Source organism: Gekko japonicus, unplaced genomic scaffold, assembly GCF_001447785.1.
Source record: "Gekko japonicus isolate JY-2015 unplaced genomic scaffold, Gekko_japonicus_V1.1 scaffold348, whole genome shotgun sequence".
NCBI classification, from domain to species: Eukaryota; Metazoa; Chordata; class Lepidosauria; order Squamata; family Gekkonidae; genus Gekko; species Gekko japonicus.
In genome coordinates this window covers 824,929-852,885 of record NW_015159720.1, presented here as the reverse complement: position 1 = coordinate 852,885, position 27,957 = coordinate 824,929, and the positions used below count along the sequence as shown (strand labels likewise).

Below are 27,957 nucleotides of genomic sequence, written 5' to 3'. Positions count from 1 at the left end.
ATAACACAGAGGCAGGCAGGCAGTGGCTGGTCACTGCCCAGCTGTGAACAGGGCATGGGTTTTTTGCCTCATGTCAAGTCAGAGGCACACACTTTTATCCCTTGTACCATGTCATGCTGTGCACTGCAGAGAAGAAGAAGGAGAGATTGGATTTATACCCCACCCTTCACTACACAAAGGAGTCTCAGAGTGGCTTACAATCTCCCTTCCCTTTCCCACAACAGACACCCTGTGAAGTAGGTGTGGCTGAGAGAGCTCTCCTGAGAACTGCCCTTGAGAGAACAGCTCTGAAAGAACTTGTGACTGGCCCAAAGTCACACTAGCAGCTGCAGGTAGAGGAGTGAGGAATCAAACCCAGTTCTCCCAGATTAGAGCCCGTGCTCTTAACCACGACACCAAACTGTAGCTCTGTGGTAGAATAACTTGCTTTGCATGCAGGAGGTCCCACGTTCAGTCTCTGGCATCTCCACTTCAAAGTGTCTCAAGTATCAAGAGCTGGGTGGGAATTTTCTCTGCCTGAGACCCAGTTAGCTGAGCTGGGGGGCCAAGGAGCAGGACAGAGCAGCGTTCCTCATGTGCACGTTCCTCAGTTTGGAGCTAAAGGGTGTGTGTGGCATCTGTCACCTGTGTGACAACAGCCTTGGAAGTGGCTGTCTCATGTCTGGCAGCATGGAAATGGGCTGCTCTAGCTTGGTTGAGTTGCTGGAGGGGAACTAATGAGTTTAAGAACAGAAGAGAAGCCAGTGCTGGATCAGGCCAATGGCCCATCCAGTCGAACAGTCTGTCACACAGTGGCCAAAAATACCAGGGGCCATCAGGAGGTCCACCAGTGGGGCCAGGACACTAGAAGCCCTCCCACTGTTAAACCCCCGCCCCAGCACCAAGAAGACAGAGCATCACTTGCCCCAGACAAAGAGTTCTACTCTATACCTTGTGGCTAATAGCCACTGATGGACCTCTGCTCCAGATGTTTATCCAGTTCTCTCCTGAAGCCGTCCATGCTTGTAGCCGCCACCACCTCCTGTGGCAGTGAATTCCATGTGTTAATCAGTCTTTGGGTGAAGAAGTACTTTTATCTGTTCTAACCCGACTGTTCAGCAATTTCATTATTTTATTGTGAGAAAGGGAGAAAAGTACCTCTTTCTCTACCTTCTCTATCCCATGCATAATCTTGTAAACCTCGATCATGTCACTCCTCAGTCATTGGATAAAGCACCCCAAGTTTGCTGTCACACCTTGAAGTAGGTGCTGCTCCTCTTTTTCTTTCCCTGCTGGAGGAGGGGCAAAAGGCTGAGAGAATGTGTGTGCTTTTCCAATAAGTCAACAAAAGATAATAGGTAACCCTTTGCTCAGCTTGCTTGCCTGCACATCCTTCTGTGAATCATTTTGTGATCTCAGAGGAAAGAAAAACCGAACAACATAACACGGCACAATACAGTCTGTAGTCATTATTGAGTTCTCCAGAACGTTTTCGTCAGGCCAGATGTGTGTGTGTGGGGGTATCTGTCAGAACATGATCTTGAGGTGTCTTTGCCAGCATCCTGTGTATCCCTCCTTCCATAAACCCGGCCTTCACACATTTTCTTTGGCTTTAGGAGCCAGGCTTATTTGTCAGCTTTCAAGGTTTTATGTTTTAATGGGCATATTCTCTAATTATTGCTATCAAGAAACCTAATCCTAACCTCTTCAGTTTCTTGCCACTTTTAAAAAGTTATTTAAAAAAGTGTTGCAGTGAGCCCGCTTGCAGGGTATAAATCCCCAAAAATAAATTTTAAAGAATGTATAAAATAGTATAAAAATAGTGTTATCAATAAATATGGGGTAGCCCTGGTTGTCTGTCAGACTCTCACACATAAACTCACTCTCAACAGCACTCTTTGGAGAAAGATTTGTTTATTGAGATACGTAGTCATGTATGGCAGAGACCATCTTGTGCTGGATTTGGTGCCAGTCCGATATTATACATAATTCAAAGACCCCCCCCCAGTGCCCCATCCAATCCAGTTGCTCAAGCAGCCTGCCAAAAACTAACATGCCCCCCACACACACACCTGTGAGCCTAAGTTATTTATCTATGACAGGGCGCCTAGCAGAGAAGACCTTCAAGTACACTTCCTAAGTGGGAGGCAGGCACTTAATAACAATTACCAAGCAGCTAGCCAAAGCAAGTTTTCACACATACACATTCGAGCATCCCCCCCCCCCATTCTAGAAACAGCACAGGTTCCCCAGAGAACAGAAAGGATCCATGGCAAACGAGGGCACGAGTTTGACATTCTCGTCATAACAAAAAGCTAACTATGATTCCTTGACTAAACAAGCTTTGTACTGCTACTGAAAAGCACCAAGGGGCACGACAATAGATGACTGCTGAAAATACGAAATTCTTAGGCTCCCTGGTGCCTGGGATTTGCCAAGCTGTGCCGTAAACCTTTGCCTGGTTGCTTGGAGATTATCCTTAATTGCGATAGCAACTTGGTGAGAGTGGTCTTACTTGCTGTCTGGTCTGGCTGGCAGCATCTTCCCAGGAAAGCAAGGAAAGGTCTCTGGACACTTGTAATCCATTTAACTGAAGATGTTGAGGATTGAACTGGAGACCGTCTGTGTGCAAAGCCTGTGCTTGGCTGTTGAGTCATATCCCCTCCCCTTGTATACCTATGTGTGTAAAGAGAAGGCATACATTTACATGTGGATGTTTTGTCAGTAGAAGCACACATTTATATCTCACCTTTCCGTTAAATGCATGTTCAGAACAGCTTGTGTTAAATTAAAAAACAAAACAGAACCAGAAAGCAAACTCAGTCATCTAGTGTCGTTCAAAAAAGCAGCAGCATTGTAGATAACGTTATCCACAAACTAGGACAATACTGAAGATGTAAAACTGTTGTCACAGTAACAGGAGGTGAGTGTAGGGGATGGACATTCCACAGACGGGGCCACAGCAGAGAGGACCCTTCCTTGGTTGCCACCTGCCTAATCTCCAAAGAAGCAGGACCCTTCCTGATCATAGCACCTTAACATAGTGGCAGATTCATATTTTGTGAATGTAGCTACCTGGAAAATTAGGAATGTGGTCCCTGAGCCCCCAAGCATTTTCACATGTACTGTTTGCCATGTCAGCATGGAGCAGGATGACTTGAGGCATATAGCTTCCCTTTCCCATCAGAACTGCTTCTGTCATTCTGCTGCTCCAGTGATACTTTGGATGCTCTTTTATTTTGTTTCTTTGACTCCAGTTTGGTGCAGTGGTTAAGTGCGCGGACTCTAATCTGGGAGAACCGGGTTTGATTCCCCACTCCTCCACTTGCACCTGGCTGGTGTGACCTTGGGCAAGCCGTAGTTCTGATAAGAGCTGTTCTTGAAAAAGAGCCGTTTCTGTCAAGAGCTCTCTCAGCCCCACCTGCCTCACAGGGTGTCTGTTGTGGGGAAGGGAAAGGAGTTTGTCAGCCACTCTGAGACACCTTTGGGTAGTGAAGGGCGGGGTATAAATCCAACCTCCTCCTCTTCCTCTTCTTCCTCTTCCTCTCCAGAAGAATCTTCCCAGTGTGTTTAATATCAAAATAAAAGGATCAGCAATTAAAGTAACTGTTGAATAATAAATCAGCTTGCAGCAGTACTTTATTTCATGAGCATAATCAGAATGAGCATAGAAATAGGAATTTCAGAGCCAAAAACAGGAAAATCAAGGCATAGTCTGCCCCTCTCCCTTGCAAAAAAACAAGCTAGGTTGGAAAAAAAATTATACATGGATGTATGACAGATGGGAAACTTTAAACAATTAAAAGGTGGGCAAGACTTCATATAAAAACCTGTGCAACTGTAAAATGCCAGTAGAGCAGGCATCAAGTTGAACTTCCAAAGAGAAGTATATTCCACTGGTGTGATTTCATTGCAGAAAAAGAAACTGTCTGTGGTTGCCACTCACAATTGCCAAATGCCTCAGCTTAGCAGTCTTTTATTTGCCCTTCCGATGGGCGCTGGAGGAAAAGTTGTGGATCACTCTCAAGTCGAGAAGTTCCAAGGCCTTGTGTAGGACTTCAGAATCGCTGTCTCCTTCTCCCTGCAGGAGTGTCTGGATCAGCAATGGCCGCTGAATCTCCCCGCCGCCCAAGCCGATGTACCGGAGGAGTGGTGGTTCGCCCACAGGCTGTCACGTAAGTGTTTGTGGCATTGCTAACAGACTCCTGTGTGGGCCGCTTGGAGTTGTAAGTGAAAGATGACCCATGAGGGTGTGTCTGTGCTGCTGAGGTTTGGGCACTTTTGAGACTTGCTGAGTGCCTTTCCATGGTTTTCTCCAGTTTCTGATATTTTTATTTATTTATTTATTTATTTGCTTGCTTGTTTGGTTGATATACCACCCTCCCCGCGGGCGAGCTCAGGGCGGTTCACAACAGTCTCAATACAATACCAATTAATTGAGAGGGCGGTGGCGATACAGCTACAGAATTTTCTGGATGACGCTTCCATCTTAGACCCTTTCCAGTCCGGCTTTCGCCCGGGACACGGGACAGAGACAGCATTGGTCACCCTTACTGACGACCTCCGGAGGCATCTGGACTGAGGCGGTGTGGGGGCACTGTTGTTGTTAGATCTGTCGGCCGTGTTCGACACGGTCGACCACCAGTTGCTGACCTACCGCCTTGCCGACGCGGGGATACAGGGGCTTGCCCTTCAATGGCTTGCCTCTTTTCTCCAGGGTCGGGGACAAAGGGTGGTGCTAGGGAAGCAGCAGTCCCGAAGACACCTGCTTGAATGCGGTGTGCCTCAGGGAGTGGTGCTCTCCCCGATGTTGTTTAAAATCTATATGCACCCCCTTGCCCAGATTGCCCCAAGGTATGGGCTAGGGTGCCATCAATATGCAGATGACACCCAGCTCTACCTGATGTTGGGCGGCCGGTCGGACTCCAGCCCAGAAGATCTGAACTGGGCTTTGCAGGCCGTGGTTGGTTGGCTCAGATTGAGCCGGCTGAAACTAAACCCAGCGAAGACGGAGGTCCTGTGCCTGAGTCGGGCTGGTCTGGGGATGGGGCTCCCTCTCCCGGCCTTCGATGGGGCGCCTCTGGTGCCAGCGCCGGAGGTTAGGAGTCTGGGAGTGCTCCTGGATTCCTCCTTAACCATGGAGGCCCAGGTGGCAGCCCCTTCCTCGACCACGATGAACTGGCTACAGTGATCCATGCGATGGTCACCTCGAGATTAGACTTCTGTAACACTCTCTACATGGGGCTGCCTTTGTCGCAAATCTGGAAGCTGCAGTTAGTGCAGAACGCTGTGGCCAGGCTTCTAATGGGTCTCCCTAGATGGGAGCACATTCAGCCTATGCTGAAAGCGCTGCACTGGCTGCCAGTAGCGTACCGGGTGTGCTTCAAAGTGCTGGTTGTGACCTTTAAAGCCCTATATGGCCAGGGTCCAACATACCTATGTGTTTCCCCACACATACCCCAAAGGGCACTACGGTCAGGGGCACAACATCGGTTAGTGATTCCAGGCCCCAGGGAGACCCGACTTGCTGCAACCAGAGCCAGGGCCATTTCAGTGGCGGCTCCTACCTGGTGGAATGAGCTCCTGGAGGAGATCAGGGCCCTGCGGGTCCTCTTACAGTTCTGCAGGGCCTGCAAAATGGAGCTCTTCCGCCAGGCTTTTGATTAGGAGCTGCCACTGCCACCATCACCAACGATCCCTGGTAACAACGGGTACGGCCCTCTATGAAGATCGAACTACAGCAGGACGGTGGATCGGTACCGCTGAACCAGGACTGTGTAATATCTTCAGGACACCATCTTGCTTTCATTGATGACAAATAGCATTCAGCACTTTATTATGTAAAATTGTTTGTTTTTATTCTGTTTTTATGTATCGGCACACGGTGCCCTTGTTTGTGAGCCGCCCTGAGCCCATTCATGGGGAGGGCGGGGTAGACATTTAATAATAATAATAATAATAATAATAATAATAATAATAATAATACCATTAAAACAATAATTAAAATAATAATTAAAACAGTATAACCATAAAATACCGTGCAACAAGCTAGTTCTGATCAGCAGTACTGATATTAAGATCCTGGCCACCGATGTCAATTCAGCAGTACCGATAATAAGATCCAGGCTGTTGGAGGGGATATAGCCAGGAGAGGAAAGGGATGTCTGCCACCTCAACCAAAGGCCTGGTGGGAGAGCTCCGTCTTGCAGGCCCTGATCTCGTATGGGAGCTCATTCCACCAGGTGGGGGCCAGGGCCAAAAAAGCCCTGGCCCTGTTTGAGGCTAGTCGGACATCCCTGGGGCCGGGGACTGCTAGAAGATGTTAATTCATAGATTTCAGTGCCCTCCGGGGCTCATATGGGGAGAGGCGGTCTCGAAGGTATGCTGGCCCCTAGCCGTAGAGGGCTTTAAAAGTAAGCACCAGCACCTTGAAACGGATCCAGAATTCAATAGGCAATATTTTTCAGGCAAAGTAACATTGCACAGGTGTAAACACATGACAGCAACTTTGAAAGGCTGTATTTTAAAAAGTCACATGTATGTATAGCAATTTTGTCTGTTTCATGGAGCAGTACAGAGTCCAGCCTGTATCATTAGCTCCATGTGAGTTTGTACGGCAGGTCTTGGGCAACGCTATACTGTGGCCTTTCAGAACCTCTGCAGAAGAGTGCTCTGAGGACCGCCGTGCCCGTTACAGAAATCTTACATTGCAGACACAGCAATATAGCAATTAATGTAAAACCTTTGTGTGTTATTGTCGCATGGGGCAATCTTGGTATGAGATTTGCCTTAATGCCCACGTAATCCTGTGTCCCATGCTGGGAGAACTGGCTCTTTAACTTACAGAGAGATTTCCCAGTGGGCTGCTGCCCTGGATGGCTGCTGGCATGCCAGGAGCAAGCAGATCCAACCTGTAGTAGCTGTGCCGTGACCACTCAGCCCAGATCTGTCCAGAGGTGCCTGAGAAGGGTGTTGGCAGTGGTGAACTGACACCTGTGGTGGTTGCTGCCGGCAAGGTCCCGCAGGGCTGGCTCGTACGCACTCTGTGGATCTGACTCAGACTGGTTTGCTTCTGGGCCATTTTAAGATCCTGACCCACTCTTCCCCAAGTGTAGGGTTTTTTGTAACATTCAGTGCAGTTTTTTAGTTACTACTCTTTGTCTGTACTGAGTTGAAAGTTGAGCGATTCTAATTACGGGGGGTTGTGTAGTGGTTAGGAGTGCAGACTTTAATCTGGGAGAACCGGGTTTGATTCCCCACTCCTCCACTTGCAGCTGCTGGATGACCTTGGGCAAGCCCGTCGTTCTGTCAGAGCTGTCCTTGAAAGAGCAGTTCTCTCAGAGCTCTCTCAGCCCCGCCTGCCTCACAAGGTGTCTGTTGTAGGGAGGGGGAGGGAGTTTGTAAGCCGCTCTGAGACGCCAAGTGAAGGGTGGGGGTATAAATCCAATCTCTCCTTCTTCTTCTTTAGTCAAGCATGCCTTTGAGGGGGTTTCCTCATTCTTTGGGGGGCTGTGTGCTCCGTGGTACCAGTCATGTGACTACTTCCCTGTGTGATATCGTAACTCTTTTATCACAACGCGCATCCGTAACCTGATCTTTAGCTTCTGTTGCAGAGTTCCCTGAAATTTCAAGTTGGCTTTAGAATAGTTTCCCTAAATTGTGCATTTGTATTTGAAGCGGAAATCTTACAATGAAACCTCTTGCCTTTTAAATTTTAAAGGCTCACCATGTTCAGCATGTCCCAAAACGTACTGCCTGTTTATGAAACACAAACCTGTGCTGATTGTTCTGTTCTGTGTGAGAAAACCTAATTATAAGTCTGTGAGAGTCTGTCAGCATCTTGCACCAGTCTCTAATAATTTCCAGCATTCTGTCTCGAGCTTAGAAGCCCAGCCCACTCCAGAATGACGAAAAATGGATGTTAGGGCACAGAGGAGGAGACTGGGAGAATCAGTTCTCAGTGGCACTTACTTGAATTACATGGAGCAAAATCAGCAGGTGACGTACTGGGGCACAGTTCAGAGGAAGTGAGACCTGCTCTTCGCCCATACACTGGGGTACCTGGAACAGGTTTAATCTTTACTGCATAGGGGCTACCAATCGTACCCCCTTTCCCCCCCTTACGTTCAAAGGCTGCCATTCCTGTGAAGAATTTGGCTTTTATGGGGGGGGGGGGGAGCTGTCCACCAGTTCTGACTGTGGCTATCCTGAACAGCAGCAACAGAGGCTATGTGGTTGTGTGTGGGCATGTCTCTGTAGAATATTCAGTGCTTTCCTCCACAAACACATTCCTGCCTGCATTTTTCTGTGTTTTTTAAAGATTCCCTTTAATTTATTGTCAGAGAAGTAGTTGCATAGTTTCTGCATGTGGAATGTCATGTGTGAAGCTTTCAATAAAACTGTTTTTTCCTTTTCTTAAACATGTTTGGGGAGCTCTGGTCACAAAGCAGGACATTCATTTATTTTGTTTTCTGCCCTTAAGCACAGGCTCCTGAGGCGACAAACAATGAAAACACAGTTGTCAGCACAAACCCATTGTAATATTCCCAAACAATCCAGCAGCATATCAAATTATTACAAATAAAAACAGCAAAGCAGAAGAAAAACTATTGGAGTCATCATCCAAGGACAGGGATTTGCACAATTAATTAAACCGCTCAGGAAATAAGCAATTTGCAGAGGGGTTCTAAGTCCATTGAGTTCAGTGGACATAGAATGGTGTAACTCTGCTTAGGACTGCACTAAGTGAAAGATGGTCAGATATTTGGGAGGGGGGTACTATTCCTTAGGGCCGCAGTAGCTTAGAGGTTAAGGCGCTGAGCTGCAGACCAGAAGGTCTGTACTTTGGCAGTTCAAGACCTGAGTGCTGCGTGACGGAGTGAGCTCCCGTCTCTGGCCCCAGCTCCTGCCAGCCTAGCAGTCTGAAAGCAAGAAATTCCAAGTAGATAAACAGGTACCACTTCAGTGGGAAGGTAACAGCATTCCGTGCGCCTCAGCGTTTAGTCATGCCAGCCACGTGACCACGGAAATGTCTTTGGACAACGCTGGCTCTTCGGCTTGGAAACGGAGATGAGCACTGCCCACTAGAGTTGGATTCGACTGGCTTTCCAGCAAGGGGAAACCTTTACTTTACCTTACCATTCCTAAGCAAGAAGTTACTATAGAAATGGACTTCTCTGTAGTAGTCATCCATCTCACTTCTCAAGGTGTCGGGGTGCATATGCAGCAAAGGACTTTGGCATATGACCTGAATTCTTCGGTAGGCAATCTGGTATTCAGTAGTCCTTTAGGGGTACAAGTCTAATAAATGTTATAATCTTACATGTGCATTAAGTCACTGGGAAGTCTCACCAGGCTGCCACATCGTAATGTATGTGCACACAGCAACTCCGATCCAACATGACCTAGCATGGTGGCACCGCTGGATGTGTCCCTAAACTGCACTTTATTTTTATCGCCATCAAATGAATGTTTCATATTGACTTGTCTATGTTTTTAAATGATGTATTTTATTCTATTACTGTGAAATGTATACTGCTTATTAGTTTTTGGAAGCCGCCCTGAGCCCGCCTGGCGGGGAGGGTGGGGTGAAAGTGAAATTAAAAAAATAAAAATAAACTCTGTTTCGACTTGGATGGTGTCTGGTGTGACTTGGTTTGTATACCTCAGCATGTGTTTTGGTTTGTATACCTCAGCATGTGGTTGTATCTGGTCCGATGGATGTTCTTGGCTCTTTGCCACATGAAGATTTCAAGCATGCAGCTCTTAGATTTGCAGTATAATCCTATGTGAAGTGACTGTAGTCTAAGCCCAGTGTAAATCAATGGGTTTAGATGGGAATAACTCTGCATAGGATTGAGTGGAGGCCTTTGTCCTTTTCTGGACAGGACATCCTCCCTCTGAAACTCTGCAGTATCAGTTGTACTTAAATTTAGTTTTAACTTGACAGTATTTAACTTGACAGTATTTATAGCCCTTTTCATGTTTTTTCTCTGCTTCAGGGAGCAGTCCTATATGGAAAGCGTTGTTACGTTTCTGCAAGATGTTGTTCCGCAGGTGAGCACCTACTCTTTATCGAGCTGACTTGTGTGGTTTGTTTATAAAATGTATATGCTGCCTGAGTCCTTTAACAGGGGTGCACTGTGGGTTATGCAAAACCAGTGTAATTAAAGATAACTTCTGGTTGTAAAACCGGAGACAAAAGGTTGGTCATTCAGCAGTCCCCTGCTGTTTTTAACTGTATTACGGTTGGATAGTATTGTTTGGTTTGAATTGTTTGGGTAACATGTGACCATTCTGATACCTGTTGTCTAGGATTACAAAATTTACATAGCTTCATCTTCTTGCATTATGATCGTTGGTATTTTGGAATACTGTCTTTCAGGCCTACAGTGGCACACCCCCGACAGAAGAAAAAGAGAAAATCGTATGGGTCAGATTTGAAAATGCGGACTTGAATGGTATGACTGTTCTCCCTATTTCCACCCCAATTTTGTGTTATGACGATCATTATTAGAAGGTCTGAAGTACTGGGGATGCGGCAGTGACAATATTTTTAATGCGTGTTTTATTTTAAGAGAAAAACCAATCCCTTTGCTTCCTCTGGATGGACCCTTTCTTGGTACAGTGGCTGCAGTGAAGACTGTAAAACCAGCAGGTGTTTTCTAGATAGCTGTACTACTGTGGTCAGCCACTAATCTCCTGAGAAGGGACTGGATGTTGGCAGGAGAAAGCCAGGCCCCTCTCAACTGGCTCGTTGCTGGAGGAGCCTCTCTCCTCTGCACGTGTCTGAGCTGGCAGCTACAGAGTCAGGTAACAGTCTGGGCTGCTGTGTATAAAAATAATTCTTCTGTATCTGGCCAAGGATCCATCTAGTTTGGTGTAGTGGTTAAGTGTGTGGACCCTTAATCTGGGAGAACCGGGTTTGATTCCCCACTCCTCCACTTGCACCTGGCTGGATGACCTTGGGCAAGCCATAGTTCTGACAAGAGCTGTTCCTGAAAGAGCAGTTTCTGTCAAGAGCTCTCTCAGCCCCACCTACCCCACAGGGTGTTTGTTGTGGGGAGGGGAAGGGAAAGGAGTTTGTAAACTGCTCTGAGACTCCGAGTGAGGGGCAGGGTATAAATCCAATCTCTTCTTCTTCGTCTTGAATGGCACAGCATTCTGTTTCCTCTGGTGGTAATCCTCGTGTTTCCAGGAAGCCTACAAGAAGGGTATAAAGATGGCAGCCTCTTAGCAACTGGTATTCATAGGGAGACTGCCTTTGAACATGCAGGTTCCACCAATGCTCCCTCTAAGCTGTGGAGTCTTGTGAGCAAAAATCCTACTATGTGAGCTGCTGACATTAAAGTTATGAGCGAACAATTTGACTACTGCATAGATTAGTTTGCTCTGGAGCTATCCTTCCTGAGCGAAGACAAAAATGTGTGAGCCGGAGGCTAAAAAACTGTGATCTTGCTCACACTAAGTCAGCTTAGAGGGAACACTGGGTTCCACTAAAAAAAAAGACGTGGCTCACAGAATCAGTCCTTCAAGTACAGTATCCTGTTTCTGATAGCGGCCAATGTGATTGTTGCTGTCCTAGTATATGTTCTCCCAGAAAATTAGGAAATAACATATTTGTTTTTGGACCAGCCAGTCAGGCAAACATTGACTTTCACCAAATGTTGAACGTTCACTGCAACACGTGTATATACATTGTGGTAACTATCAGCAACATGAATATTGACATTAAAAGGCCCAGAGGGTAATGTCAGAAGTTCTAGATGTTTGCCAGTGGAGTAAACTTGCCAGTGGAGTAAGCTTGACCCAAGTCAAAGCCAACCTGAGTGCCTTCTGTAAATGTCTACCTGTCAGCTCTGTCATGGGTTCCAAATGTCTAGTTAGGTGTTGGTACAGTGGTTAAAGTGTCAGACCAGGCTCTGGAAGATCCAGGTTCGAATCACCACTCTGCCATGGAAGCTCACTGGGTGACCTTGGGTCAGTCACACACTCTTAGCCTAAGCCAACTCACAGGTTTGTTGTTGTGAGGTTACAACAGAGGAGAGGAGAACGACGTAAGCTGCTTTGCGTCCCCATTGGGGAGAAAGGCAGGATATAAGTAAGTAAGTAAATACCCTTTTATGTATGTTCCAGCATGGCAAGCATTTAAATACTTAAAACAAGCTATGAGATGAACATGTATGTCTTGGCATTTTACGTCCAATGTTAGAAGCAGTTGTTAGAACCCACCAAGCTTTGGTGCTTACTGCAGTCGGTGTAAATCTAGTTTAAGCTGCCTTGAGCTTACAGGTGTCCCAGCACAGTGTCTGGATACGGCTCCTGTGGAAAGCCTCCCTCCTTCAGACTTTAGCTGCCATTGAGGAGCCCATCAAGGGAGGGCAGGAAGCAGCCAAGATACTTGGATCCAAATCCAGCTCAAAGTCCCCTCCCCAAGGAGCCTTCTTGTTCCTTTTATTTCACTTTTTATCCTGGCCTTCCCCCGCAGGCTGGGGATCTTCCGCTTTTACAACCAATCTCCAGCTGCAGAGGTCAGCTCCTCTGCAGAAAATGGCTGCTTTGAAGGGTGGACTCTCTGTGGCATCGTACCCTGCTGAGGCCCCTCCCCTCCCCAACCTCACCTTCCCCTGGCTCCATCCCCAAAGTCTCCAGGTATTTTCCAACCCAGACCTGGCAACCCTAAAATACAAGAATTTTAAAATCAAAACATTATACAATAAAAGTCAGTTCAGTATAACATAATATAAAGTACAAGATGGCTCCTATGTGGTTAAATTGCTCATAAATTCCCATCATATGTGTGCTCAGATGGGTCGATAGTTTAATGAGCAGCAAAACTCCCACCAGTAATAACATAAAAGTAATGCTTGCAGATAGCGCCGGCAGATGGAACAGGTGGGTGGAACGGAGGGGTCGTTATAGTTTTGATATCCACTGCCTCAACCAAAGGCCTGGTGGAACATCTCCGTTTTACAGGCCCTGCAGAACTGTAACAAGTCCCGCAGGGCCCTGATTTCACTCACGAGACTGTTCCACCAGGCCGGAGCCAGAGCTGAAAAGGTTCTGGCTCTGGTTGAAGCTAAGCAGACATCTCTTGGGCCAGGGATCACCAGTAGATGTTGATCTGAAGGAAGTAAGGCGCTTCGGGGGGCATAGTGGGAGAGATGGTCCTGCAGATATGCGGGTCCCCGACCGCGCAGGGCTTTCAGGGTTTTAGTACCATAACCTTGAACTTGCTCCGGTACTCAGCTCCTTGATTCCTGCGACCTTGTGTGGGAGCCAATTACTGTCTGAGAGGCAGAATTAAAATCACCATCCATAATTAATGGGTGAGTTATTAATCTGGCTAGAATATTTAATTTTATTTCTGCATACTTCATTTGTTATCGTTTTATCAGGCAGCAAAACTTGCATTAGGAAACAGATTCGTACAAAATGGAAATAAGAGATTACCAAATTAAAAAAAAAAGCAATAAGAACAGTCCTTAAAAAACTTTGTTTCCAGAATCATTATTTTTCAAGCAGATGAATCAGAAAACAAATTCTAAAAAGGTTTTGTAGTAGAGGGGAATTGAAAGAGATAATTACAAGTGCCATTACAATTTTAACAGATATCATAAATTGTATTTGATATATGGCAAATAGTATCTGAGTACATGACAGGGCCTTATGTCGACATCATCGAACTATTTATTCTGATGGCTGTCGGTTCTCCAAGGCCCCAAGCAGAGAGTGCTCCTTCCTTGGTTTTTCCTTTTCTATAGGGTATTGAAGCTGGCACCTTCTGTGCACAAAAAAATTGCTGTTAAAAAAATAAGCCTGAACATTTAAGATAACCTTAGGAAGAACTTCTTTTTCCTTCTCCCCCACATGTATACTTTCTTAATGATTACAGGTAGTGACATTTGCCATGGTTCAGCACTCCATTACTGTGACTTCTGACTTATTGATTTTCTTCTTAACTTTTTAGATACGTCAAGAAACATGGAGTTGCACGAGATACACAGCGCTGGGAATGAGCCGCCTTTGCTGCTAATGATCGGCTACAGTGATGGGATGCAGATATGGAGTATACCTGTAGGTACCTCGTTAGTTCGAGAATGCATGCGTTGTTCTGGATGCCCCGGTTCTGTTTGATACAGCTTGGAGTTCTAGTAGGTGAAAACATGACAGAAGGTGTGGGGCCAGTCCTAGGTGAAAGAGGGCAGCCCTGCTTAATGGAGTTGGAGTTTGGTGAAGGCGGTTTGAATGAACTGGAGGCCAGCGATAACACAGCTGCAGAGTTTTAATGAGAGCATGGAAAAAGGTTTTAGAAATAGGTACAGTCTCCTTTATGCAGGGTGTTTATTCCCACATAACCTGGAGCGAAATCTTGGTAACAAGGTAGATATGCACGTGCAAAGCTGCCTTATACTGAGTCAGACCCCTGGTCTATCAAGGACAGTATTGTCTGCTCAGGCTGGCAGTGGCTCTTTAGGGTCTCCAACAGAGGTCTCTCACATCACCTGCTGCTTATGAAACCATCAACCAGCATGAGAGCCAGTGTGGTATAGTCGTTAGAGTGCTGGACTAGGATCTGGAAGAACCAGGTTCGAATCCCCACGCTCCCATGGAAGCTAGTTGGGTGACCTTGGGTCAGCCATGTACTTTCAGCTTGATCTACCTCACAGGGTTGTTGTGAGAATAAAATGGAGGCAAAGGGAATGATGTAAGTCACCTTGGGTCCCCATTGGGTAAAAAGGTGGGGTATAAATGAAATAAATGAATCAAAGACGTGCAGCAGCAGCGGTTAGGAAAACAAGGCAAATTCCGTTCGTTCCAGTTAAGTATGACTAAGAAAGGGGCTGACTAGAAACCATCCAGTGTCAAAATGCTGTTTTATAAACCCATGATGTTGTTGCTTATATCTTTTGAAAGTGGCTTCCGGGGTGGGATAAAAATTGAAGAAGGACTCACTGCTGCAAGGTGCAACGACAGCTACCATCTTGAATGGGGGACTGTATATATATATTTAAAAGTTTAAAAAACCCTAATTTACGTTATTTATAGTCCCCCTTTCTCACATGGACTCAAGGCGGATTACGCATAGTGAGTCAGTACAGTCTACAGAAGGGGACATTCAGTAACAAAGGCATTAAGATTTCCAAGGCTGGAACCACCAGAGAGAACTGGAGCAGAGCAGAAGTACTGACATGAAACATTAAGTGGTATTGTAATTACATGGTAGGATCCTACTTGCAAAAAAGGCCTCTAGAATAGTTGGGTTTCACATACCTTGTGGATCATGGATCTGGGTAATAATTAGGGGTGTGCATTATCAGTATTTTGGGGTATATTTTGGGGTCCCAAATATATCTGGGTTTTCTTGGGAAAACCAGAGAAAGAATCCCAAGAAAATCCTGGATATATTCGGGAATTACTGGTATATCTGAAAACAGCAGAGAGGCAGGATCAGATTGCTCCCGCCTCTCAGCTGTTTGTCGGGCTGCAGAAGACAGCCAGAGGATCAGCTGTGCCGGGGGGAGCAGACTGTTCCCACTGGCTCAGCTTGGCCTGGCTTCTTGTGCAGCCCCAGAAGCTGCCGTGCCACAGGGAACAATCTGCTAGCCATGGCACAGCAGATCCTGGGGCCAGCTTCTCCTGCAGCGCAGTTTAAACCATGCTGCAGGAGAAGCCATCCCTGCTCGAAGCCATACCTCCCCGATCCACGCAGGTCCTGGCGCCAGCTTCTCCTGCAATCCAGTCTAAACCGCACTGCAGGAGAAGCCAACTGGCCCCAAGGATTAGGCTCGCTATTTTTTTAAAAAACTGGTATTTTTCTTCTCAGATCTATTTGGACCTGAAAAAATGTGGGATTTCCAAAAAATCCCGGATCCCAATACCATACTGGTATTGGGATCCGGGATTTTTCAGAAATACAGAAATATGAACGTGAGTCTGACTGAGCGAAACAATGGTTAAAGAGAAAAAGAAAGCTCCCTACCCCATATGGAAAACAGAGAGTGAAGCGGGTGGGGTAGGGATGCCTCCTAATTGCATGAACCTTTGAGCGAATCAAGGGGGGGGGAGCGGAAGAGAAGGCATGCATAACTGTTAAGAAATACTTACCAAGGCGAGTTCAGGCGTTTGAGTGCATATTCAGAATTTTCAAAATATTTTCCAAAGTAAACAACTGAGAAAGATGGCGGGGAAGAGGACGGAGAAAGAGAAACTTTCAAAAGCGAAACTAACGGAGAGCCCTAAACCGGAAGGAGCCAGTGAGCTAGCAAAGACTTTGGCAGAATCCATGCGCCCTCTACTGGACCAAATGAGTAACCTCAAGGATCAGATGTCGAAAATGACTCAGTGCATCACTACACAGCAGACACAGATAACCGAGACATTGAAAATGATGAATGAAACAGCTGAAAAGGTGAAAGAAGTGTACGCCACTGCACAAAAGGTGAAAAAGAATGTTCAAAAGCTGGAAAAGAAGCAAGTTTCTATGGATGGTCAACTGTTACAATTTGTCACGATTGGCGTCCCTCCCTGGCTCTGAATATCCCGTAGCCGTGGTGAGACTCGTCCGGACTCAGAAACAGACACCTCAGAAATTGAACGTGCTGGGTGTTTGCACCACACGCCAGCTACCGTTCCCAGCCAAATCGTCTTTCTTGCACACGTTCTCTCTCTGGGTCGCCACGATTTGCCGGATTCCTCCCCGGTGTTTCTGTTTCTTTCTTTTTATTGCAGTGTTACATTCATCACCCTTCCCCATGTGCTCCCCATCAACCTAGTTCCCCAATCTGCTCCCCTCGTCCCACGTGTGTTCTCAATCTCAGCGTTCTACCCTCGGTGTTCCCGCCTCCATTAACTCCTGGAGCCTCAGGTTGCGGGGAAGTATCTACCCGCCCGGCACCTCCCGCGGTAGCACCCATATGGAAGGGTAAGATTCCTCGGTCTCTTGCCCGAGCGCATCCTCTCCTGCCTAGCAGGGGTTTCTGACCATGGCCTTCCTGGTCCTCAAATATGCCTCCCGAACCCCGTTCCTCGTTGGGCAGCTTCAAAGAACTCGGCGCGTGTCGCGCCAGTCCCGCCGCAGCGGCTGATACGGCTGCGGAAGAACCCGCGGCGGGACACAATTACAAATGGAAAAGGCTAATATGATCCTTCGCTACCAGGGCTTGCCAGAGACAAAGGGAGAGAATCTTAAGGAACTAATGAGTGAAGTATTGGCCCCCAGTGTCAGATATGAAGGCGGAATTTTTGTTAAATGAAATGGATGTGGCCTATAGGTCATATTCAGGATATATAAAGAAAAATAATCGGCCTGGGGAAATTGTGGTAAGATTCTCGAAGAGGCATGTGAGGGATACAATCCTGAAAGCAGTATCTGGAGCACCCCTGAAAGTGGGGGAGAATACCATCAGAACATTGAAAGACATTCCATTTGAGATAAGACAAAGAAAAAAATATAAAGAACTAATTCTTTTTCTACAGACAAATGCAATTGGCTATAGATGGTTAACTCCAGAAGTCGTAACCTTCAAAATCAAGGATAAAAAAGAAAAGTTTGACTCTGTTCAGAAAGCACAGGAATTTTTAAGAGTCCAGTTGGGTGGGCCAGGGAAAGAAGGAAAAAAAGGGATGGCCAGTAAGTCCAATGGCGAGCTGGACTCGGAATCTTCCAGAGAAAGGGGCGGCAGCCCCTAAAAGTCCTTATAAGCTTCGGAAGAGATTAGGCAAGGAGAAGTAAAGGCTGAAGAACTCTGAATTGTGCTTTAAAAATGTTGAAATGAGATGCTTTGGGGTGTTTCTGTTTGACAGTTAAACTTTAAGTTTAAGACTTGGAAAAGTGAATGCTAAATTTGACTCAGGTGATAGCAAGATTAACGGGAGTAAGACTAAATGTATGGTTAAACTGGTGGGATGATCTCCTCTCTTGGGTTTTTAGTCAGTAGTGGGTATCTTTCTTTATCCTATAAATGTAGTTCCCCCTCCCTTTTTTCTGTTGTAGTTTTGTAGTGTTAAAAAAAATGCAATAAAAAAATCCCCTCCAGGGGCTTAAAAAAAAAAAGAAATACAGAAATTGTTTTTGGCTCCAATAGACCCAAACCGAAAAATAGGGATTAAAAAAAATTGGTATATAAGTGACCTCAGCTGAATGTATGTTCCTTAACTGGCTTGCTTCTGCCAAAGATGAGGATGAGTTTGGAAAGCTACTGGCACCCAGCACACTGGAATAGGAAGCCTTAAAATTATTTGGCCTGATTTTACGTGCCAAATGTGTATCCCAGCCTCCAAGCAGTTCAGAGCAGCGTTTTAGTTTTCTGAAATCTTTATGGAGTACATCTGGTGAGAAAGGGACTGAGCTTAGATCCTGGAGTCCTTGTTGCCCTTTGCAGGGTGGGGAGGAAAAGAGAGTCACTGTGGTGTCATAGTGAGACTGGGTTCCAGGACTTAATCCCCACTCAGCTATGAAACTCACTGGGTAGGCCCCAGCAGGCCATTCTGTCAGCGTAGTCTCTCACACAGGGGTGTGTGTGTGAGAATAAGATAGCAAGGGAGAATTCTATATGCTGGGATAACAATGAGAGGGATGGAGGGATGGAACTAGTGCCTGGGAACAGCGCTCCCTCTAAGCTGTGGAGTCTTGTGAGCAAAAATTCGACTTTGTGAGCTACTGGCATTAAAGTTGTGAGCGAGCGATTTGGCTACTGCATAAATTGGTTTGCTCTGGAGCCATCCTTCCTGAGCTAAGACAAAAATGGGTGAGCTGGAGGCTAAGAACTGTGAGCTAGCTCACACTAACTCAGCTTAGAGGGAACACTGCTTGGGAATACACTAGGCAAACAAGGTCATGAGTGAGCGAATACACATGTGATTTGCCCAATATCTATCATAGTTCTAGCTTCCTTCAATGAACTTAGGATGGCAGGCGATATTCATCCCTTCCTATTTATCGGCTACTGGCTCATGGCATAGTTTGCGTGATGTCAGGATGTCTGCTCCGAAGACTGCTCTGTAAAAAGGATGTTGCTGTGGACTTGAACTTTTTCGAATAGGGGCGTAATAGTTCTCCCAAAGCCACCCAAGGAACTTCATATTTGAGCTGGAATTTTAATTTGGGTTTCCCCAATTTGTAACTGAAAACTATCTCCCTTGTGGCACAATGGAAATGAAGAGAGCTCTTTAAGGACCTCCATACTTCTCCATCACTTTCTTTGAAGACATCAGAAGGAAACCCTTTGTGGCCAAACTTCTTGCCTTGAAGAGCGGGGCTGTGGCTCAGTAGTGGGGCATCTGCTGTGCGTGCAGAAGTTCCCAGGTTCAATCCCCAGCATCTCCAGGTTTTGTTTTTTTAAAAAAATCTCTGGCAGTCGTTGATGTGAAACACCTTCAACTAAGGCTTTGGGGGAGCTGCTGCCAGTCTGAGTAGACAATACTGACTTTGATGGACCAGGGGTCCGATTCAGTGCAAGGCAGCTTCATGTGTTCGTGTGTGTGTAAAGGCAGCACACCATCCTTGGGAACGGGGATGTTGCTCTTTGAATCTTCCTGGGGATAGCGCCATTGCATACATACTCTGACACCTTGCTTATGAGCTGGTGTTTGCTTAAAGGCGGGACAGGTCTGGCACAACTCGTGTCTCCTTCAGCTCTGTGTGCATTTAAATGTGTGAACAGCTCACGTGTAGAGAGCTATGAATAAAAAGACTTCAGGGTGCCACCAAACGCCATATTTCGTTGGTATCTTTAACTATGCCGTTTAATCCAAGACGTAATGCTTGTTACAAGGACTTGCTATTCAAACAGAGCTAAGACAGAGGACTCGCTCAATAAGCAAACGATTAAGAAATGCACAGAACGTTGTGCCTGAATTTGTCCTCTTGGAAAGGGTGGGGTAGTCTAAAAAGAAACGGGCAGCTGCTGCCAAACAGGTCATCCCAGGGAATGAGCATTAGGTGGCAGTAAGATACTGAGCTAAGAGAGGCGAACAGCTGCTGTCTTTGCCACAGGAGCCTTCTAAGGATTGCCTGGGCAGAGGAAGGAGGGAGGCTGAAATCACGCTACAGCTTCTGTGTCATGAGATGGCATTCCCTAAGTCTTTTTCAGACTTTCTACCTTTCCATGCTGACCTATCTGCTAAGAGGACCCCTGCATGCTGCAGAGGTTTCTGGGGAGCGTTTGAAGGTGTGTGCACACACACACAGGGCATTGGCTGGGCCTGTGGGGCCCCCGTGATCACCTTACATAGACTGAGAGCTTCCCGGAATGCACCCAGCATTTTCTTGGGTCTTTCAAGAAATGCCCAGGGCTCCCTGAGATATATGGAAGAGACTGTTGTCCTTTTTGGCAAGTTGCCTTAATCTGTTCTCTGCAAATGTGTGATGCCACTTCCTTACGAGAGCAATCCCTTAGCCTTCTATATTTAGAGATTTTAGAGTGTTGGGGAGGTTTTTTTTTTTTTTTTGCAGAAAGAGCCCCTAAAGTGCCAGCACTCTAGCAGCAAGCACCAAAGGCCCACATTAAAGTGAACTTTTATCTGTAGTGTTGCGCTTTCATTCTCCGTCCAGCCGGACACCTATTCAGCACTTAATAAACTAACGTGCTCCAGGCAACCCAGTTTGTGTCTTGAGTGATTATGAAGTGTTTATGACAGTTCCTAAGCCGACACCCTCCATAATGGTGTTACACAAACTTGGAAACACTTCTCGCCCCTTCCTCTCTGACAGTGTCTCCCCTCTCTGGTCTGAGTGGTTTTGCATTAAGTCCCCTCAGAGGAAGATCTTTCGGCTGCAAAAGTGTTACGTGCAAATGGAATATCCCATTTAGATTTGCTTCAAAGGGTTCCAGTAACTGTCGGGTTGCAATAACAGCTTGGGGGATTTTTTTTTTTGGAGGGGAAAGTATGGCGTGTTAATCTATGATGCACAAGGAGAGGAAGCTGTTGACTTCAACTGCCTTTTTTCCCTTTGAAAGCGTAGGTGGGAAGGTTAAAAGCCATCTTTTAAAAAACTGTGTGACGGTGGAACGAAATCAAAGCAGTGGTGCAGAGCCTGGCTTGTAATGTAGGACTTCTCGGGAATAGAAAGGGGGGGGGGGTTGACCCCTGTTTTGCATTTGGAGGATGCTGTCGTAACAGCAAGCAATAATTTGGAGCTGTTTTCTTCTTTAAACCAGTTTCCAAGGATCTGTTTAAGATGACCGTATATTAAATGTTAGACATGAGTGTTTAGTGATTTTTGAAAAATTATTATTATTACATTCTACAGAAGAGGTCATGGACTTGGAAAGCTACATTAAACCTGCCCCTATTTCACAGGGGTTTCTGTTTTTAATTTTAATTGAGTGGGGAAGCTTGCTGCCTGAAGGGAGGCAATGTAAAATTGATTGGGGAGTTGTGCAAGACTTCATGGCCCAGGCAGTGCCTAGAACACTATTAAGACCATGAACGGAGCCCTGCTGGATCAGACCACAGGTCCACCTCATCTGGCGTTCCTTGTTCAGCTGGAGACGTCTGAATACCCACAGCAAAAAGTGGTGTCTTATTTACGGCCATCTCTTGTTGCTTGCTGCTCTTGGAGGTTCTGGGGCTGAACTGGGAGCTTCGTAGGAGACTTGGCCTGGGCCTGTCGACTTACCTGGGCTGTGTGTTGAAACCCCCATTCAAGGCACAGAAGAGAAAAGGGTGTGCAACATAAGCCCCTGCTGTTGACTGGCAGTAAGAGGCTTCTGAGTTGGTACCAGTACCGGTCTTCTTCCCTGGTCAACCAAGCAGGCCATGGTTCCAGGAGAGCAGCCCGCAGATCCAGCTGGGTGTTGACAGTCCTCAACACCTGATAATTGAATCCGATGTTGGAGAGGCTATAGCTCAGTGGTAGAACATGTGTTTGGTGTGCAGAAGGTCCAAGGTTCAATCCCTGGCAACTCCAGTAAGGATCAGGTTGCAGGTGGTGTGGAAGATCTCAGCCTGTTGTCCCGGAAAGCTACTACCATTCTGAGGAGACGGTACTGACTTTGATGGACCAATGGTCTGATTCAGCAGCTGCATGTGTTTATGGAATGATAATGCTCAGCTATCAGTTCAGGCCTGTAGCTACAGCGGGGGCTCTCGGGGCCTGGCCTCCCCGATTTACCACCACGCCCCCCGACTTCCCATCCAGCCCCCAGGCCCCCTGAAAAAAATCATTATTTTATTTTATTTTTATGCCGTGGTGTGCGGCCACACCGCACCATGCCATCGCCCTCACCGAGCCTGCCTGCTGGAGTCCCCGCCCATGCCCTCACCCTGCGACCTCGCCAGCCAGCCCCACCCGCTATTCCCATGCTGTTGGATGGGACACTGTCAGACGGGGTGAGGGAAAGAAGCAAAGTGGTGGCGGCAGGGTGGGGGTAGGTTAGTCCAGCAACTCCCATCGCCTGGTTTTCATCCACATTGTGAATCGCGGCGTGGGGATGGCTGCTGTGGCAGCAGCAGTGGTGGCACAGCTCCCTCCACGCCTGTCTCGTGCCCCCCAACTGTTTAAAATGCCCGCCAACTTAAAAAATCCTGGCTATGCTCCTGAATCAGTTTGGGTATTTCAGCTAATAATATTTGGACCACTTCCCCATTATTATGCCTGTTCTGAGCTGGTGCCATGGCTGGTGGTGTGCCAGTGAATTCCATAAGCAAGGAAAGCCTTCCTTAGCCCGTTTTGACCCTCCCACCATTCACTGTTTGAGTTCTAGAACTCAGAGAGGGATTGCCTGCCCGTAACAGTTTTAGGAAAGTTTTGAATAATTCATTTTAGTGTGGTCTTCAGTAACAAGCCACATAGTCAATCTGGCTATAAATACCTTTGAAAGTGTTGAAACTGGAAGGAGGGCAGAGCTGGAGCTGGAATATGGTGAAGGGCATAGTTCCCTCTAAACTGCGCTAGGGAGTGCTGGTGCACATCATTTCAGAGAGCTGCTCAGAGCATTTTAACTTCAACTCCCATTTTTTCCCTTCCATAGGAAACAGCGAAGGATGGGGGCACCTCCTTCTGGGGCCCATAGAATTGGACGCACTGGTCCAATCTTTTTGAAACTTGGGGGGTTTTTTAGGAGAGGCACCAGCAAATGTGCTGCAAATTTGGTGCCTCTGCCTCAAAAAGCAGGGCCCCACCCGAGCCCCAGATACCCCCAGACCAATTATCCATTATAGCCTATGGGGCTCATTGTCTATAATGGTCCCCATAGGCTATAATTGAGCCAGAATCACTGGTTTTTTTGCACACCTATGCTTTCCAGTATGATTTGTAAGCTGTCTTGAGTCACAGGGAAAAGTGGGGTATAAATATTTGAATAAATAAGTAGTTTGGGTAGGTTGATAACATTTAAGCCACTTCCTGTTTGTTAGGTTAGGCAGGGTTCTGACAGTGATTGTTCCACTACTGTTATAATTGACCTTTAATGCTGGTTGTCATGTTCTACTAAAAAAACCAAAGTAGACTGCAAGAGTTTTTTCTCCCCTAAGTACTGGTATTGTTTCTAAGGGTCAGCACAAGTTAACGGTCTTCTAAAAATTTATGCAATAGTCAAATGCAGACTAGCTCACAACTTTAACACTATTAGCTTTTTTCACTCACAACACCGTGGCACTTAGAGGGAACATTGGTGAAGGGGTGTAACAAAAACACAGCATTGTATGTGTAAATTGTTGTTTCAAGTCTTAAAAGATAGCCGTGTGCCTGCTTCTCTGTGTTCCGCTCCAAAGGCTTTGTACGATTAGTCTCTCAGCTACAGGTGACCAGAGGTTGGTTCCTTAGCAGTGCTCATCCACTGCACAAATGGGATTTTGAGATAGCCGAACAAACAGATGTTTTTAAATAAAGGTTATTCTGGCTCCCGACTTCCGGTTTCAATATTTAAAGTTTTACATCTACCAGTGGTTGATTTACGTGTTGTTGTTTTTGTGCCGTCAAGTCACAGCTGACTTATGGTGACTCTGGAGGGTTTTCAACGCAAGAGACATTCAGAGGTGTTTTGTCATTGCCTGCTTCCATGTCACAATCCTGGTATTCCTTGGAGGTCTCCCATTCAGATACTAGGCAGGGCCAACCCTGCTTAGGTCCCGAGATCTGATGAGATCAGGTTAGCTTGGGCTATCCAGGTCAGGATAGTTGGTTTATGTAAGCATATGCATATTGAAGGCTTTAACAGTGTATTGGGAGACTTCAACTCTTGCCCTACCATGTGTGTGTGTGTAAGTGCTGTCAAGTCGCTTTTGACTTATGGTGACCCTGTGAATTAATGATCTCCAAGTGTCCTATCCGTGACAGCCTTACCCTACCTTTAAAGGTAAAGGTAAAGGTTCTCTTGCTCGAAAGCCAGTCGAGTCCAACTCTAGGGTTGCGGTGTTCATCTCCGTTTCCAAGCCGAAGAGCCAGCGCTGGCCGAAAATGTTCCCGTGGTCATGTGGCCGGCATGACTAAACACCAAGGCGAACGAAAGGCTGTTACCTTCCCACCGAAGTGATACCTATTTATCTACTTGCAATTTCTTGCTTTCGAACTGCTAGGTTGGCAGGAGCTGGAACTAGAGACGGGAGCTCACTCCGTCATGTGGCACACTCAGTTCTCGAACTGCTGAACTACCGACCTTCCACAGCCTGCAGTTCAGTGTCTTAACCACTTGAGCCACCGCAGCTCCTACTTTACCTGTGGTTTAAGGCAGAGGTGCTGAACTTATTTGTTACGAGGGCCGAATCTGACATACGTGTCACTTTGACAGGCCGGGCAATGTCTGCAATAAAATGTAATGCCAGGTATTGGAGATATAAACCAAGGGTGTCAAACATAAGGCCCAGGGGCCTCAAGCAACTGGTGCAAGGGAGGGAGTGCTGGGGTGGAGCCACTCCATTGTGGCTTCAGCATGGTGGAACAACCTCATCAGCAGCAGTCAAGCATCATGGGAGTGTCTGCCTAGTGCTGCACGGCTGCTTCTTCAGCCTTCCCGTGTGTGTTTTCCTTTGCGCACCCCTCCCAGCGCATGGGGCCTTGCAGTGAGGATACACCAACTCGGAGCTTACCAGCTGCTGCCCTTTCTACAGTTTATATCCACGGTCCCTGGCATTATGTTTTATAGCACACATGGCCCAGCCCAACAAAGTGACATTTATGTCAGATCTGGCCCTCGTAACAAATGAGTTCGACACCTCTGATATAAACTCTGTATAAATACTGGCAAACCCAATTAATGATATTAATTTTTACTCAAAATACAAACAGAAGCAATTTATTCCTAGCAGTGAAAGCAACTGATTTACCGGGGAGCCCACAAAAGCCCTAATAAATGCATTTAATCATATGCAAGACGGGTTTTTTTCCCCAAGGGATACCAAATTTCCATGCATACCAGTTGGTTGCGGGCCAGGTAAGAGCCCTGAACAGGCCGGTTCTGGCCCATGGGCCTTATGTTTGACACTCCTGGTTTAAGGGATGTATTGGTGTGAACATTATCTTTGATAATGTCTCTCAAAAGACTACTCACATTTTTCTTTTAACCAGGCCCTGAGTATGGCCATTGTTTATTTTTATTTATTTATAAAATGTGTATCCCACCATTCTGCCCTTACAGGGGCCACTGAGGTGGCTAACTATCTAAAACATATGTGAGAAAACTACATTTTAAAACCATTAAATCATCCCCAACCCCTCCTCCCCAAATTAAAATAATTAAAAGAGAGCGTTAAAATACATTCAAAACATTTATGAATTTTCATAATTGAGAACGAGCGTGGCATCATGGTTAGAATGCCAGAGTGGGATCTGGGAAAGCCAGGTCCAAATCCTGTCTCTGCCGTGGGGCCCTGCTGGGCGACCTTGGGCGACTCAGGATTGTTGTGGGGATAGGATGAAGGATAGGAGAACGATGTAAACTGATTGGGGTCCCCATTTGGAAGAACAGTGGGGTATAAATCAGAGTATTTCACACACTTTATTTTAACAATCTTCCAGGGTTGCCAGGTCTGAGTTGGAAAATCCCTGGAGACTTTGGTAGTGGGGCCAGGAGAGGGCGGGGGTTGGGGAGGGGAGGGGCCTCAGCATGGTGCAATGCCATAGAGTCCACCCTTCATAGCAGCCATTTTCTGTAGGGGAGCTGATCTCTGTCAGCTGGAGATCAGCTGTAAAAGCGAGAGATCCCCAGGCCCCACCGGGAGGCTCAAAAAAACGCAGCTGAAGCAACCTGAGCTGCAGTGTTAGGAGAGTCTAGTAACAAATAAATATACACCAGAGAACTAGGTCAATACTATGCAGCTTTGAGAATGACAGGAGTACTCCGTTCATGAATGTTAGTGGCACAATGTGTCTTTTGTAGGACCGGCAAAAAAAAGCATCCATACAACTATTAAGAAGGCTGTCCCCCTTTTTGGAAGACTTCATGCAAGGAGAAGCGGGCTTTTAGTTCTGGAAACTCCCGTTGGGGCTTGACTTTTAAAACACTGATGCAAAATGGTCTGGTAGTTCTCAATCTGTATGTACTGAATGTTATTGCTTATTGAATGTAATGAATATTTATACCTGACTAGGATGAAATAATGACACACTATGCACTTTACTAAATGATGACCATAAATAGAACACATTAGTTTGTTAAAAGCCGCCTTGAGCCTGCTTGTCAGGCAAGGCGGGGTATAAATACAAATAATAAATAAATAAATAAAAGGTTTTTGCAGTGTATATTTATTTGTTACTAGACCCACCTGGAGGCTGGCAACCTTACAGTCTTCACATCAACCCTGTCAGGTCATATTTTATACCCATGGTGATGGTTTGGGAATCTGAAAAAGAGCTCAGGGTCACCTAGTGGGACAGTGGCAGAGGAGAGAACTGAACTGTGGAGTTCATGGTGCACAGCTCCCAGTCAATGCTTCCTCTATGCTGAGGAGTCTTGTGAGCAAAGATTCTACTTTGTGAGCTGCTGGCATTCAAGTTGTGAGCCAGCGATTTGGCTCCTGCATAAATTAGTTTGCTCTGGAGCCCTCCTTCCTGAGCTAAGACAAAAACGTGTGAGCCGGAGGCTAAGAAACTGTGAGCTAGCTCACACTAACTCAGCTTAGAGGGAACACTGCTCCCAGTACAATCTTAGTAGAGTTACATCCCCACTGATGTCAATTTAGTTCGGAAGGTGCAGCTCTACTTAGGTCTTCATCACTGTCATCCTCAGATCCCTTACGCTGTGCTAGTCTGTGTATGAAACCCGAACCTGTTGGCCTTTCCAGCAGTTCGTCTCTGCCGGCTGTTCCCTCAGTGGGAGAAAGTGCGTGATCCTTCAGGCCCAGCCTTATGTCTGCATCAGTTTACTGAAGATGAGCGATTTGCATGCTTCGCCAAGGCTTAATTCTCAGCATGCCTGTTGAAGGTCTTAATGTTTAAGAAAACAAATGTCTTGCAATTAGTCAAAGAAAATTAAACATTTGGAGCCAACGTTTTATGAGATGCACAAGAAAGGGAAGCAATCTCAGTTTGTTGACTGGTATTGTATAAGGCTGCCAAAAGAACTTCACGGACTCTCCTGAAAGTCTCGGTGGTGCCTCTAAAACTCTTGCAGCCAAATAATTGCACCTCTTCTTTGATTGGGGAAATTAAAGTCTCTTTCCTTCCTCCAATCCACCAGCTACGGTCATTGCAGTGCTGGATGGGAAATTTAAAAACAGCAACAATTCAGAAGCACTAGTATGAAATGCAGCAAAATTAGGATTCCTTATGCTCATCATTTTCATTTTATGGATTGTTGCCTCGGATGTGAAGTAGAGTTGCCAACTCCAGGCAGGTAAATTTCTGGAGGTGGAGCCTGGGAAGGGTGGGGTTTGGGGAGGAGAGGGACCCCCCAGTAGAGTATAATGTCATAAGAGTCCAGCATCCAAAGTAGCCAAGTTCTCCAGAGGAACTAATCTCTGTCATCTGTAGAACAGTGGTAATTATGGGAGATCTCCAGGCCCCACCTTGAAATTGGCAACCCTAGTATGGGCTAA

General features: G+C 46.3%; 1 protein-coding gene across 4 annotated transcripts in view; it reads left to right on the top strand.

Annotated features, from left to right (window-relative positions):
- The window catches only part of BCAS3 (breast carcinoma amplified sequence 3), an 812,136-nt gene that overhangs the window by 3,482 nt on the left and 780,697 nt on the right, over positions 1–27,957 (top strand). For all 4 annotated transcript variants that reach the window (XM_015420601.1, XM_015420405.1, XM_015420473.1 and 1 more), the window contains exons 2-5: positions 4,067–4,154; positions 9,981–10,035; positions 10,364–10,439; positions 13,949–14,055. In XM_015420601.1, coding sequence (XP_015276087.1) covers positions 4,084–4,154; positions 9,981–10,035; positions 10,364–10,439; positions 13,949–14,055 — 309 coding nt within the window. In that variant the 5' untranslated portion in view covers positions 4,067–4,083. The remainder of the gene's footprint in view (positions 1–4,066; positions 4,155–9,980; positions 10,036–10,363; positions 10,440–13,948; positions 14,056–27,957) is intronic.